Source organism: Carya illinoinensis, chromosome 6, assembly GCF_018687715.1.
Source record: "Carya illinoinensis cultivar Pawnee chromosome 6, C.illinoinensisPawnee_v1, whole genome shotgun sequence".
Taxonomy (NCBI): domain Eukaryota; kingdom Viridiplantae; phylum Streptophyta; class Magnoliopsida; order Fagales; family Juglandaceae; genus Carya; species Carya illinoinensis.
Genome location: NC_056757.1, coordinates 24,713,007 through 24,726,519, shown reverse-complemented (window position 1 = coordinate 24,726,519; position 13,513 = coordinate 24,713,007). Strand labels below are relative to the sequence as shown.

The following is a 13,513-nucleotide window of genomic DNA, read 5'->3' as shown; positions in this document are numbered from 1 at the left end:
GAAAGTATTTGATATTCATTAACCATATATAAAATATATGGCATTATTAATAATTATGAATACTAAAAAGTAAAGTCTAATTTAATAAGCAGTAACTATCAACATTACAAATATAATTATAACAAAAAAAAATTTTAATAAGTTAGTTACATAATCTATATTAATAATACACTTAATTTTAATTTAGTAATTTGAATAAATTTTTTATTAATTTATTTGAAAAGAAAACATGAAAAGAATAATAAAATAAGTAGGCCGGATCGAACTGACCGATAGCAACCGATCCGGTCCAGTCCGTATAAATGTTCGATCCAATCCAATCAGAGAAAAATAATGGATCCATCACCGGACCGTACTAGACTGGACTGATTTATGGCCCTAGGGTTAACGATCATTTCTAATCTAATATGTAATCTATGATTTCAAGTAAACCCTGTAACTCTATTAATCAGTGCGTTAAGTGTTTAATATTTTTTTAATCAAGATAGGAACAATTAATTGCATCTTCCTATAGTTCTTGATTGCAGTATTTGATTATGTCTTTGATTGCTTTCTTTAATAGACAGTTAGCTTCTATTGGTGTTCCTATGAGCTCTCTCTACTTCACCACCGGTATAGGTAAGGAGAGAATCATAAATAAATAAAATAAAATAAAATAAAACATGTGTTATGTCAGCTATTAATATATTAAAAATTATGAAATTTAAAATTTAAATTTGGATTTCAAATTAAAATTAATAAAATGAGTATTGTATGTTGTTTTTTTAAATAAAATGTATACGTGGCACAACTATTTTAAAAAATAAACCAAGATCCAAGTTGTCAAGTGGGGGGCTTAAAGGTGGTGGACCAGTAGTAGATCGAGAGCCTTGTCATTGTGAAACTTGTGGGGAAAACCAATTAATTGAGTGTTTAGCTTAGTACTTAAGGTATTGCCCAATCTATCTTCCGTTGTTCATAATTTATTAGCTTTAACAATTTTCAATACATTTGACATTATTCTAATTTTATTAATATACATGCTACTTGTTAGTCAGGGACCATATTATAAATTCTTAAGTGTATTTTCGTTATTTTACCACAAAATTTAAAGAACAGTGGATATTCTAATTTTTTCCAAAACATTTAGATATTTTTAATTTACTAATTACAGCAGTTCTAATAATAAAAAAGAAGAAGATTTTTACTTGCATAGAATCAATTATACTTTTTCACTTCATTAATTAATCATTATAATTTTTTCAAACTTCTAAATAAAATATAAAAAATAATTTAGAATTTTTAAATTTTAAAATAATAATAATATTTAAATTTTATAATATTTTTATTCAATTTTTTAACATATTTTTTAAAATTTTATAAAATATCTTAAGTTAAATTATTTTATTTTTATTTATAAAATTCTCATATAATCTTATTGGTCAAATATGTCTAAATAAACTTTATATAAATATTTAAAGTCAAACTTGACTGCCTAGACTTCAATGTGGGTCCCTGTTGCATAACACATTCCTTGTTGTTCAAGTGACTTGCATACCACATTACTGAGCACACCATGCTCATTGACAAATTCCTTCCTATACAACGGTCAAGTTGGGTGAGATTGCTGCGCCTTTTGACTTTGACCGCCAACAAGTCTTCGATGAGATAGCGCGGTGACCAGGGATGGAAATCATTCTAAACTCCACGTGCAAGTTTGCAAAAGCAAAGAGAGCACGTCATCCATGAGGGCCCCGATCGAGTCCTGACCAAGCACATGAACGTTGCAAAATCCATGCAAGTGGAACAAATTCGTGCATGCAACTACCCAAATTCATGCATTTTGGGACCTATATGTAGGCTTGTGCAAATGCCCTGGTACTCCGAATGACTCGAGTGGCTTGATTCGACTTGAACCGACCTGAAAAATGACGGATTAGTAATGATTGGTTCACCAATCCAACCGAATATAACGAGTTTAACTTTTTGTATTAAACCGATTGACTATCAAGTATAAACTCATTATTCAGTTCAAATCTTAGCCTCCAAGACAGCCATATGTGAGGCAGCGATTATGTATCCAGTCCACGAGATCCCACATGGCCTTGTGGTCGCACATGTAGGCGGCGACGTCAATAACGAGGTCAAAGGAGGAAGATGAGTGAGCAAAAGCCATGGATTCTCCCACTCTTGGCTTCTCTATTACTGCCCTCATTGCCTTCAAATCCTAAATCAATTTCGGCTGAAAGACTAGTGTCTTGGTTGCTAACTAATCCTTCGAAACAAACTGAAAAGCTTAGCTCATTTGAGATCAATTGAAAAAGTTTTCAAGTTATTTGACCGGCTTTTTGGTTCTATTATATATATGGAGTTGTTTGTGCAGTTTTTTGAAAAACAAAAAATAGAGCCTTTCCTACTTGGAAAGAAGATGAACATAGAGATGAGAAAGAAAATGAACATCAAAACAACATTTCCCACCTGGGTCTCAAAGGAGCAAAGAATGAGTTTCATGATGGCATCTTGTTGTGGTGGCGGCAGCGGCAGCGTGGTGGAGAGGGAGTGATGGATCGATTTTGTTTTCATGGGCCTTAAAGGAGCAAAGGATGAGTTTCGTTTTGAAACTTTCAGTGTTTTTTTTTTTCCCTTTAAAATTAGTAGATCAAAAGAATCAGAGATCTAGCCATCTCATGATTCTTAGCCTTCAAATCATACATTTGATACTTTCAAAAGTGGTAGTAGTCCACCAAAAACAAGGAATACACAATCGGAAGTCACACTCGCGAGATGCTAGAAATTTCAAAAAGGTAGTGAATTATGGGCTTTGTTAAAAAAATAGAAAAACCAAAAAATGACTCACCACAATGAAGCTGTGAAGCCATGCTGACTGCATCAAGTTCATAAAGAAGACAGTCTTTGCTCTTTTCATTTTTTGATTTTTGGGATCTTCTCTTGAGATTGAGGATGAATGTTAGTTTACTGTCATGTTGTCATCTTAGATCTGGGAAATATTTTGCAAATCGATAGGTAGATTGTAAATTGGCTAGTAGAAAGTAGATTTTGTTTTTCAAAGATCGGGTCATATAGTTCGATCTGAGTTTATTCTGATCGGACCGGATTAGATCAGTTTGACACCATAAATGGGTTCATACGGGTCGGGTCAGCCCCAAATCTGGCTGTGTAGGATCGAGTTGCAGGCTAAACTATATATGATGTTTGAATGCAAGATAAAATCATACTTGTTAACAGTTGTAAAATCTTCTTGAGATGAATGTGATTTTGATAAATATGAGAAAAAATATTTTAATATTAAGTAAAATAAATCATTTTAAAAAAAATCAACATGAATAGGAGAACCTCGGGTAGCCCAAATTGCGCCACTGGTCACCACGAGGAGGCCCAAATCGATCACCTTTGGCAGCCCATATTAATATAGAACCTTATTAGAAAAGGGAAAGATGGAAAGGTCATGATATCCGACTTTAGAATCATTTTTCTATGAAAATTGAATGCAAGGAGGAAAAATCATGACATTCACCATTTTTTATTCCGACATAGAACCTTATTCAAATAAATTTTGAATTTTGAACGAATGGCCTACGTCTGGCCTCATAGTAAAGTATCTAGTAATTCAAGGAAACTCCTACCCTTAGTGCGAAATCGAATCGTTTTGTGCTTAGAGCCGATCCTAAACCCATCCATTGTCATTAGATACGCCAAAACAAGTATATATTCAGGTTCCCCCTAAAACCTGCCTCTTTGTATCCCCTCCTAAAACTTTGTCACGGGCTCCTAAAACTTTGTAGCTTCCCATGAAAATGAGCTAACTTTTCAAAATCTTTAACTCTGATTTTCTTGAGTTGTTAATGCATGATACTGTTCTGCTTAGTCATTGAGATTTTTTAAATAAAAATTTTGAGTTTTAAGATTAAATATTAAAATATTATATTTTAATATTATTATTATATTGAAATTTGAAAAAGTTAAATTATTTATAATATTTTATATAGAAATTTAAAAAAATTGTAATAATGAGATGATAATTTTTTGTTTGATATGAGAATTTCAAGTGGTCAAACAATACCTAGCTATACCATAGCTAGACAACATTAGGAATTCATTGAAGTTTTGAACAGTTAGAAAAGACGACCATGCTGAATATACTATATCAATGTTTGTGCTGAAATATTGCATCTCTCTATTTTTTGTTGCAGAGTGAATCACATGATTTCCCGTTTTGTGTTTCTATTTGTGTTCTTTACAAATTGTCGCTCAACTCCAAGCTGCTGCAACCAGAACAGCTCAGAGTGAAGGACTCACTCCTTGTAGACGCCCGAGACATCTGGAAAAAATGTTTAATTTATGAGGAATGCTACATAAAGTCATTTTTGCGTACTCCCTGCGCACTCCACTGATATGATTGGCTGGATTAATTTTTTTTTTAATATCCAACCAATCATATCACTGGAGTGCACAAAAGAGTGCACAAAAATGACTGTGCATAGAATTTTTGTTAATTTATATAGTTCACAAATCTTTGACCATCACTTCTTAGCCATGTCAACATCGAGAAACCGAAGAGGTCTCGTTTGATTCTACAGTTTAGATGTGATAAAATGAGATATTTTTTAAAAATTAAATAAAATGTTATTATAATATAATTTTCTAATATTAATTTTGTTTAGAAGTTTGAAAATGTTAAATTATTTATTATATTTTGTGTAAAAATTTAAAAAAATTGTAATAATTAAATAAGATAAGATAGTTTGACATTTGGTAACTAAACCAAGCTTAAGATAAGATTTGATTAACGAAATTTGATTTATAAAATATTTGACTTTAAACTTATCTTGTAAGTTAAATTTCATCACGGCAATAATATAGATGATGTATTCTTCGTACCAACTTGTAAATATAAATGTTGCTGTCACTAAAAGGTAATGGTAAGCGAAATTCATACAATCTAGGAAAAGATTGCCACCAATTTTTTTTTTTTTTAAGAAAAAATTGGTAAATAACCATCGATCTATGTTTTGTTCAAAGTGAGATTCGTTCGTTATTTTTTTTTAAACATAATTATACTTCAACAAATTTTGGGTAAAGCTCATTTGTTAAAAGTTTTACCAAATTTAGGGCTTGTTTGGGATTGCGATAAAAGTTTTAAAAAAAGTTTAAATAGTTTTAAAACTTTTTTAATGAAAAAATTATATTGTTTGGGTGTCACATATTAAAATATTTTTAATCTCAAATAAGTTAAAAAGTATGTTAAACGTGATTTTTTGGATAATGTAGAACGTAATTAGAATTTTAAAAAGACTGCTAATGGATAAAAATATCCATATAAATGTAAGATAATTACAATTTTTAAACTTTTAAAAATATAGACATAATCTTTAAACATTCAAATAGTTGTCATTTTTACCTAAAGAAAGACTATTTAATTTATTTACAAACAAACGTAATATGTCTGAAAGTGTTTTAAATATATAGTTATTAAATAGTAAATAACTTTTTAATGGTAAAACTTATTAATTAAGTTATACAGTATGAATTTTAAAATTATAAATTATATTTTTTACTACAATTTCAAACATCCATTTAAACTAACGAAAAACACGACTTTATTTTCTCCGTTCAAAAAGTAAAACTAAAAATTAAAGTGTACAATAATTTAGTTTTGAAACAAAAAAAAATCCTAAACAACAAATAGAAGGCACGGTGCTCGTAGTACCCAAGACTTAGGGGTGCTACCCGCATCATGCGGGGCAGGTGCAACCCTTCCCCGCACCCCGCCCCCGCATGATGCGGGGGATGAAATTTCATCCCGCACCCCGCCCCCGTGAGGCGGGGGCGGGGCCCCCCGCTGCGGTGCCGGGGGGGCGGGGCGAACACCCCATCCGCCCTGCCTCCCGCCCACTTCAAAAATCTCATATTTTAATGGGTTTAAAAAAAATTTTTGTATCTAAAAATATTATTTTTAGACCCAAATTATTATATAATTAAATCTTAAATTAAAATTTATATATATAATAATAATTTAAAAACTAATAATATAAAAATTATGTTACTAATTTTTAAATTTGTTAAACTTGTTCACAAGAATTACAAGAGAGTGAGACTTGTTCATCACAAGCTTACATATGCCATGGGCACTCTAGGCCTCATTTATATAGAACTCTAAGGCCATACAAGAGTCTTACTTGAACAATGTGGGACTTACTGTGATTCTTGTGAACAAGTTTAACAAGTTTAATATTATATATATACAATTTGTAAAATAAAAATATATATTTATAAATATAAAATATATATATTTATAAATATAAATATAAAATGCGGGGTAGGGTTGAGCCCTGCCCGCCCCCCGCCCCCGCTTAGTGTTTTTCATGCGGGGCGGGGTCCCCCGCCCCGGCATGTGCGGTGCGGGGTACCTCGTCCGCCCATGCGGAGGCGGGGCGGACGGGGGGCGGGCCCCCGCTGCCCACCCCTACCAAGACTTGGGCACCACAATCTAGCCACCCATGTGGTGGCTGACATGTCACCCATCAGCTCATTGATTGATCAAATCAAACCATCCCTAGCCATCTAAGTGGTGTCTAAGAACAATGACCTATTGACTAGTATTATTTATTGATCATATCCCACCATTCCTATTTAGTGGTTAGGGTGGATTTACGTGTTGAGAAGTGTTAATGAAAGTTTTGAATAGTAATAAAAAGTAGATAAAAAATAATAATAAAATGATAAATAGTAATAAAAAATAAGTAAAAAATAAATAATAGTAGTAAAAATAGGTGAAAAATAATAATAAAGTAATAAATAGTAGTGAGAAGTGTTGAATATACCTCAACACCCAAACACAGTCCGCTCGTTTGTTTTCACAACTATTCTTATTTTATTATTATAATTTTTTAAAATTTTTATATAAATTAAAATAAATAATTCAACTTTTTCAAATTTTAAATAAAAATAATATTAAAAAATATATTCTAACAATATTTTATTTAACTTTTAACTTTTATCTGAATTCATTTTATTTCATCTTATCTATAAAAACAAATGAGACCTTAAAAAATGTATTAGGCTAAAATCTCAATTTGGACAAAGCACAAAGGTTTATTGACCAAGTTAACTTTTAAAAGAAGTATCAGGTGGACAAATTATAGCAGTCATTGATTGATAAGTATCAACTTCCAACATTTAGATCCTATTGTAAGCAAATACTCATTCCCACTAATTAGCGGATTTTTTTTTTCCCCAAATAAGTGATTGTACTTAAAACTAATGATACACTATAATTCTTTTACAACTTATTTTATAATCAACCTTCACAATTATGTTGTTAGGACCTACTTTGTACAGGTTAAAAAGGGAGAAGAAGTCATTTCTGGCCCATAATAATGATTTGAACCTTATAAGTGTCGGTGATTCTTACTGTCTAGAGAAAATAACCATCCTAAATCTTTAGGCATCTTGAGGTTGCAAAAGCCCCCTCTCAATATCTGATTTCAAATCCATTTTATTCCTCATTAGGAGTAGAAAACACCAACATTATGTCACCTCCCTATCTCCCTTTTCGCATCTAATTTCCTAGTCATCTTCTTCCTCCTATTAGTTCTCCTCTATTTTTCCTGACATCCTGCTTTTTTTTAGATTATTACTATTTCACAAATTTATGTAATTTCATATAATCTATTAGATTCACTTTACAATAAAATAACTTTATAATTTGACGAATTAGATCAAGCCACATCTAGTTTGTGAAATTGTTTTTGTGTAAGCCATTTGTGATTAAAGTATTTCTCTTTTCTTTATCTTGTCTCATCCCTATCTCTTTCTTTCTTTCTCTTTTTTTCTTACTTTTGTCTTTGAGTGATGCTACAGGTATCGAAGATTTCACCCGAAAAGTATATCGAATAGTGTATTTTTATTTTATTTTATTTTATTTTTTTTGTATTTTTTAATCAATATAAACATTATTAAAAAAATTATAAAAATCATAAAATTATTTAAAAACACTTTCTTAATCATTAAGTAAAAAAAAAAAAAAATGATTCAAGACACTTATTTGGGACATATAATATTTTCTTTTATCTTTTTCTCCCTTTAGTATCCTGATGGTGATCTCTTAATGGACTGGGCCTCTATCTTAGGCCTGGGATATGTTATCCTTTTCGCATGTTGCCTTACTAAAAAGAGTTTCAATTTTAAGTATCAATTAAAAATATTTAAAAAAAAACTGTAGAAAATTTATAAATGATCATTTTCCATTCTGATTTTGTATTTCACGATTACAAATTGATCCCATTCGCTTGATGGAGGGGTGAACAATTAGGGACAAACAAGTAGTCGATTCTGATCATTTTCAGCTGAAAAGAAAAAACAAAACGTCTAATTTATGAGCCACTACCTCGAATCTCCAGCTTCAAAACTTAAAAAGGACAAGAACCTAAATCCCAACCAAAACACCTTGCTTTCTAAGTCTGAAGGCTTTCCTCTTATCCCACGCCTCCATTCACGTACGTACGTACCCTTTACGTCTTGTCCAATGCTTTTTGTATTTTGCCAAATGTTGCTACCACTGCGCACAATATGGCAAATTTCAATTTTACATCCGTTAGGCTGTGACTGTTTTTGATATAAATAAATAAACCCCTAATAAGAGCCAAACCAAAATGGTAAATGATAAAATACCAAAGAAAGTGTAGAATTCACGTAAATTTTACATAATAATAAATTTATAAATTGACATTTATATGATATATTAGAATTAATTTATAATAAAAATAACTTTACAATTAAACATATCATATTCATTCCCATCAAATATCTTCGTCACCACAAGAGAAATCAAATCTAAAATATCTAATCCATTCAAAAAAAATCTAAAATATCTAAATAATAATACAGAACTCAAATATTGCTCTCTTTCTTTTTCCTTTTTTTCTCAAGCTAGTGATAAAGGAAAGAATCAAAATGAGATGGTGACGCTTCTCAACAAATACCCATCTAACAAATACATAAGACAAAAGCAACTTTTTTAGAAACAAAAAATGGAAATTAATACAAAAAAATTGATGGGGACTCATTTTCCTTGGCCGATGTTCTATAATAACAATCCACTCGGGGCGGAACGCACCTCGTGTTGTCTGTGACGCTTTACTGTTGCAGCTAATAACTCATCCCCGGCAGTGAGCCTCAACATCCGTATAAATCTTGGTCGCGAGATCTTGAGTTCCTGTGACCAACATACAAACCAAACAACAATCATAAGACAGAAATCTGAGAAAACAAGCACCTAGAAAAAGAAAAAAGTTTGCATCTTTTTTGCAATTAAGGACATCCAGCATAAAGAATTCGATAGACTTACGCGAAAATCCTTGTGAGATTTGCGAATCAATGCCATTTTAGAAGGACTTAAGATCCTTGAAAGTACGGACATCAGAGCAGGAATGCTCATCCATGGCGTGGATGGTCTCGTCCGATTATTCGGCTGCATATTCGGAACACCTGTCCATTTTAACAAACCCACCAAACCGTAATTACATAAAATGGAAAGAACTCAAGGGAAACAATTAGAAAGTTAATTAAGCAAAGGCATTAATTAGTTGCTTACGCGTTAAGCAATGATCAGGGACCTTGAAAGTTATGATGTAAGTGGGAAGGATGTGCGAATTCATGAAAGCACTCCAGATGATGTATCGTCTGGGAGCCGACGGATTGTCAACGCCGGAGTCGAAATTTCGTGAACTTGGAAGAGACTGCTCGGAACCAGGACAAACGGTTTCCATGTTCCCCATTATTACCCGGCATAGCAGAACATGCCTCAACCCATCTTCATCTACCGCAGAGGATGTGGCACTGTGTTGTTATTCAAACATTAGCTACCAGATTGATGCAATTCATGCGAACAATTTTAAGTTATTTTAATAACGTTACGACAGTGAGTTAAAATGGAAATTGAATAAAATGTTATTAGAATATATTTTAAAAAAAATTGAATTATTTATTATATTTTATATAAAAATCTAAAAAAATTATAATAAAGAGATAAAGAAAAAATACTTTTACTATTCAAATTCAAATTCAAATTTAAATGAGAACTTAATCTTCGGTCATGAAAAAAGAATACGTTATTGTATGTAAAACTATAAAATAAGATATAAGTACTGTTTGGTAACGATATAACACACGTCAATTAACATAGAAAATATTTTTATTTTGAATTTTGCAGCGATTATTTGGTTACCCCTCGAATATGGCAATCGGTAAAGACTGGATTAGAAGGCATGCATTTCATGAGATTTTCGATGCTTTTGAGACGTACCCATCAATGGCAAACTTGGCAGGAGACAAATGGAGCCCAAAACCATAGGAAGGACCGTGCGAAGGCCTCGCACACTGACTAAATCCGTACTTGACTATTTCCCGAATATCGTCCCTCGTGCCACCATACCACGCGTACCTCGTGTTGGCATCTCCGCCGCACTTGTTCGCCACCGCCCCCGAGAAAATCCGGAACGAATCCAACCTCGCTTTCTTGTACGCCAAGCCAGATGAAGTAGTCGGAGAGCTCTTGTGTATCACCACGACGTCTGTATTCTTGGAAATATCTCCCATGCCGTAAAGAAACACATTCTTGATCACGTTGTGCTCTATGCTCCCTTCTGCGATCGCCGCCAACCCGTCCCGCGCAAACAAACTTTGAGATGTCGGATGAGGAGATGGAGGAGTCGATTCTTCGGTTACGGACCCTGCATCGGATATTTCGTCATCCTCTATACTCACAGAGATTTGGCTTTCTACGTCAATTATTTCCTGCATTGATTCTCTCTTGATTTTTATCTTAATAAAGCAAAAGTTTCTCTGAATTTATAAGACAATCTTCTTAATTGGGAAGCAATTGCTGAAATTAAGAGGATGAGAGAAGACAGATGGATCGAGGTAGAAAAAAAGAAAAACAGCACAAAGAAGGATCGAAGCCCCTTGAAGATTGTGGTGATAGGACTATATATAGGTAGAAAGATACATATGTGTCTTCGCAGCACATTGCTTGGAGAGAAAGCGAATATATATTTATACAGAGAGAGAGAGCGGCGTGGGGCTTTCTAGCGTTTGAGAACACGTAGATATTACGTGCCGCCATTGTAGTCCCACGGTTTTCTTTGACTTTGTAGGGATTCAGAAGTTACTTGAATGCGATAGATCGCACCGATACTTTCTTGTGGGCGGTAACTATTACAATCCATCTACCGCCTAAATTCATTTCAATTTTTTTTTTCTTTTAAATATTTTTTTAAAATTTTTAAATATTAAGAAAAAATAAAAAAATTATATAATTTTAATAATATTTCCTTTTTTAATCATTAAGTTAAAAAAAAGTAAAAAAAAAATCAAATATAAATATAATAGTAAATGGGTAGTAAGTGAATTGTAACCTATCATTATTCCTTTCTTACAAGTCAGTGATACTCCCACCGCTGGGCTCCCGTTTGTGCTTTTGAGATTTTATTTTTTATTTATATATATATATATATTTTAAATATATTTAAATAATTTTAAAAAATAAAAAAATTATAATATTATTAAAAAATAGTTACTTAATCATTAATTAAAAAAAATCACAATGGTAGAAACCAACAGTAAAAATTATTGGTAAGAGTAGCATTTTCTTTCTTATCAAATTATGCTATATATGTGTAGTGTATATGTTAGAAAAACTGTATTATTTTAACATTTTATAATAAAATTCTTGATTAAAAAAATAATAATTTATGTCTTTTTAGAATATGTAAATCTTATCTATACATATATATATATATATTTTTAAATAAAAAAATTTGAAAATTATATGAAAAAACTCATTTCTTAATTGAAGTAATATTTTTTTAAAAAGAAGTACACGTGAATTGTATATTTTAAAATTATATGTAACATTACTTCTATCTAATTTTAAATTAGTTTATATTTTTTTTGTAGGGTTTTACCCCTATGTTTAAAAAGGACATTTATGTCATTATAATTGAATCTACATGTAGAGATATGTTCACAATAACAGATATTATTATCTATAGTAGATTTTGTTTTGTAAAAGCCTTGTGTATTTCTGAATTAATGGTATTGACGAGGGTGAATCAGTAAATATGAATTGAGAAACGGTGAGTGTAAACCGTGGATTGATTTGGATTGCCTCTCTCTTACTTCCAAGGCAAGTTATCTGCGTGCTGGTTCTTTTTTATTATTATTATTTCCATATTGTCCCGCATTAATTTAATTATTTATAATCTATAATCTTTTGCCATTACGTCCGAGGTTGGCTCTAAAGTAATTCTATTCCCAATCACCTTTGCCAATCTAAGCTTAGAGCATAATCAATATTTATTTCTTACCTATCAAGATTTCTACAACTCATCATGACCAAAGTCCAAGGTGGTGGATCAATAGTCTTTAAATTACTCCTATATAATTTGGCATGTACTAAATTTTGGATTTGAATCCGAATATGGAATGATATTAGACTGTCAGCAGTCAGCATTAACTGTTTTATTATATTTGATGTAGAAATTTAAAAAAATTGTAATAATGAGATGAGATGAAATGTAACCATTTTTGTATCCAAATAGTTAAGAGATTTGGATTTTGAGTTATAATTATGTCGTCGTAACCGATCAAAAGTGATTGTATATAAAAATTTTAAAGTAAAAATTGACAACTATCGAAATAACAGGCACATCAATATATATATATATATATATATATATTTGAAACACCTCCTGATTGATAGGCGTGTTGCATGGGGCATTTTACTAGTTAAGTACGTAATTAAGTAGTCTCTGAATAGTGGGGTTGGGATTAAAATCTATGCCAATAATTATAAGAGCTGTAATAATTTGGCGAGTTATTCTATATATAATCTTCAAATGGAGACTACCCATGCGCTTCCCGTACAGTTATGAGTAAAAACGTTTTAAAATTACAATAATATTCTTTTTAAAATAATGATTTTTCCATTTTGTCCTTATTCATCAATGAGATTACACATACAGTCCCTCACTCAAGACTGGAAATAGAATTTCTCTAATTTTTAGAGCCTCTATTAATTTAAGCAAAAAAATACTCTTTTTTCTAGCTATGAACAAAAAACAGAAAAAGAGAAAAATAAATGAATAATTTATCAACATATTAAATTTTAATATTTGATAAAACCTATAAAAAAAAGGTTATGTGAAAATTTTATAAGAATTCATTATTCCCTATGTGAAAATTTGAATTCATTGAGAGGATTTATATGTTAATAAAAATTCTTATAAATAATTATTAATAAAAACAATTCTACATGGAGGTCACTGCTAGGGAGACCGACGTTTGTGACGGATGAAGTGTAGCGATCACTTCATTTTGTATTTTATTTATTTATTTATTTATTTGGATTTCTGTATTTTTTCTAATATATTTTTTTAAAATATTAAAAAAACTCAGAAATCCTAAAAATAAATATAAACGCTCAAAAGCGTCTTTTCAAAAAGCATTATCCTAA

At 31.3% G+C, this 13,513-nt stretch overlaps 1 protein-coding gene across 2 annotated transcripts; it reads right to left on the bottom strand.

The window, feature by feature from the left end:
* Positions 1 to 8,204: 8,204 nt before the first annotated feature.
* LOC122312443 (probable inactive poly [ADP-ribose] polymerase SRO2) lies at positions 8,205 to 11,029 on the bottom strand. Of its 2 annotated transcripts, XM_043127049.1 has the most exons (5): positions 10,304 to 11,029; positions 9,593 to 9,837; positions 9,347 to 9,486; positions 9,116 to 9,214; positions 8,205 to 8,557 (listed from the first exon to the last, which is right to left on the bottom strand). In XM_043127049.1, exons 1-5 carry the CDS (start codon positions 10,798 to 10,800, stop codon positions 8,552 to 8,554), a joined length of 987 nt encoding a protein of 328 aa, XP_042982983.1. In that variant the 5' UTR covers positions 10,801 to 11,029; the 3' UTR covers positions 8,205 to 8,551. The 2 variants fall into 2 exon arrangements, with proteins under 2 accessions (XP_042982983.1, XP_042982982.1); XM_043127048.1 differs by lacking the exon at positions 8,205 to 8,557 and having other exon boundaries at positions 8,728 to 9,214.
* Positions 11,030 to 13,513: the final 2,484 nt, after the last annotated feature.

Bases quoted from the DNA above. Each gene is read 5' to 3' on its own strand.
- LOC122312443 (XM_043127048.1), bottom strand. From the start codon at position 10,800: ATGCAGGAAATAATTGACGTAGAAAGCCAAATCTCTGTGAGTATAGAG. The intron at 9,838-10,303 runs GTACGTCTCAAA...ATAACAACACAG, and splicing joins GCCAAGTTTGCCATTGATGG to TGCCACATCCTCTGCGGTAG. The intron at 9,215-9,346 runs GTAAGTCTATCG...TGTTGGTCACAG, and splicing joins AATCTCACAAGGATTTTCGC to GAACTCAAGATCTCGCGACC.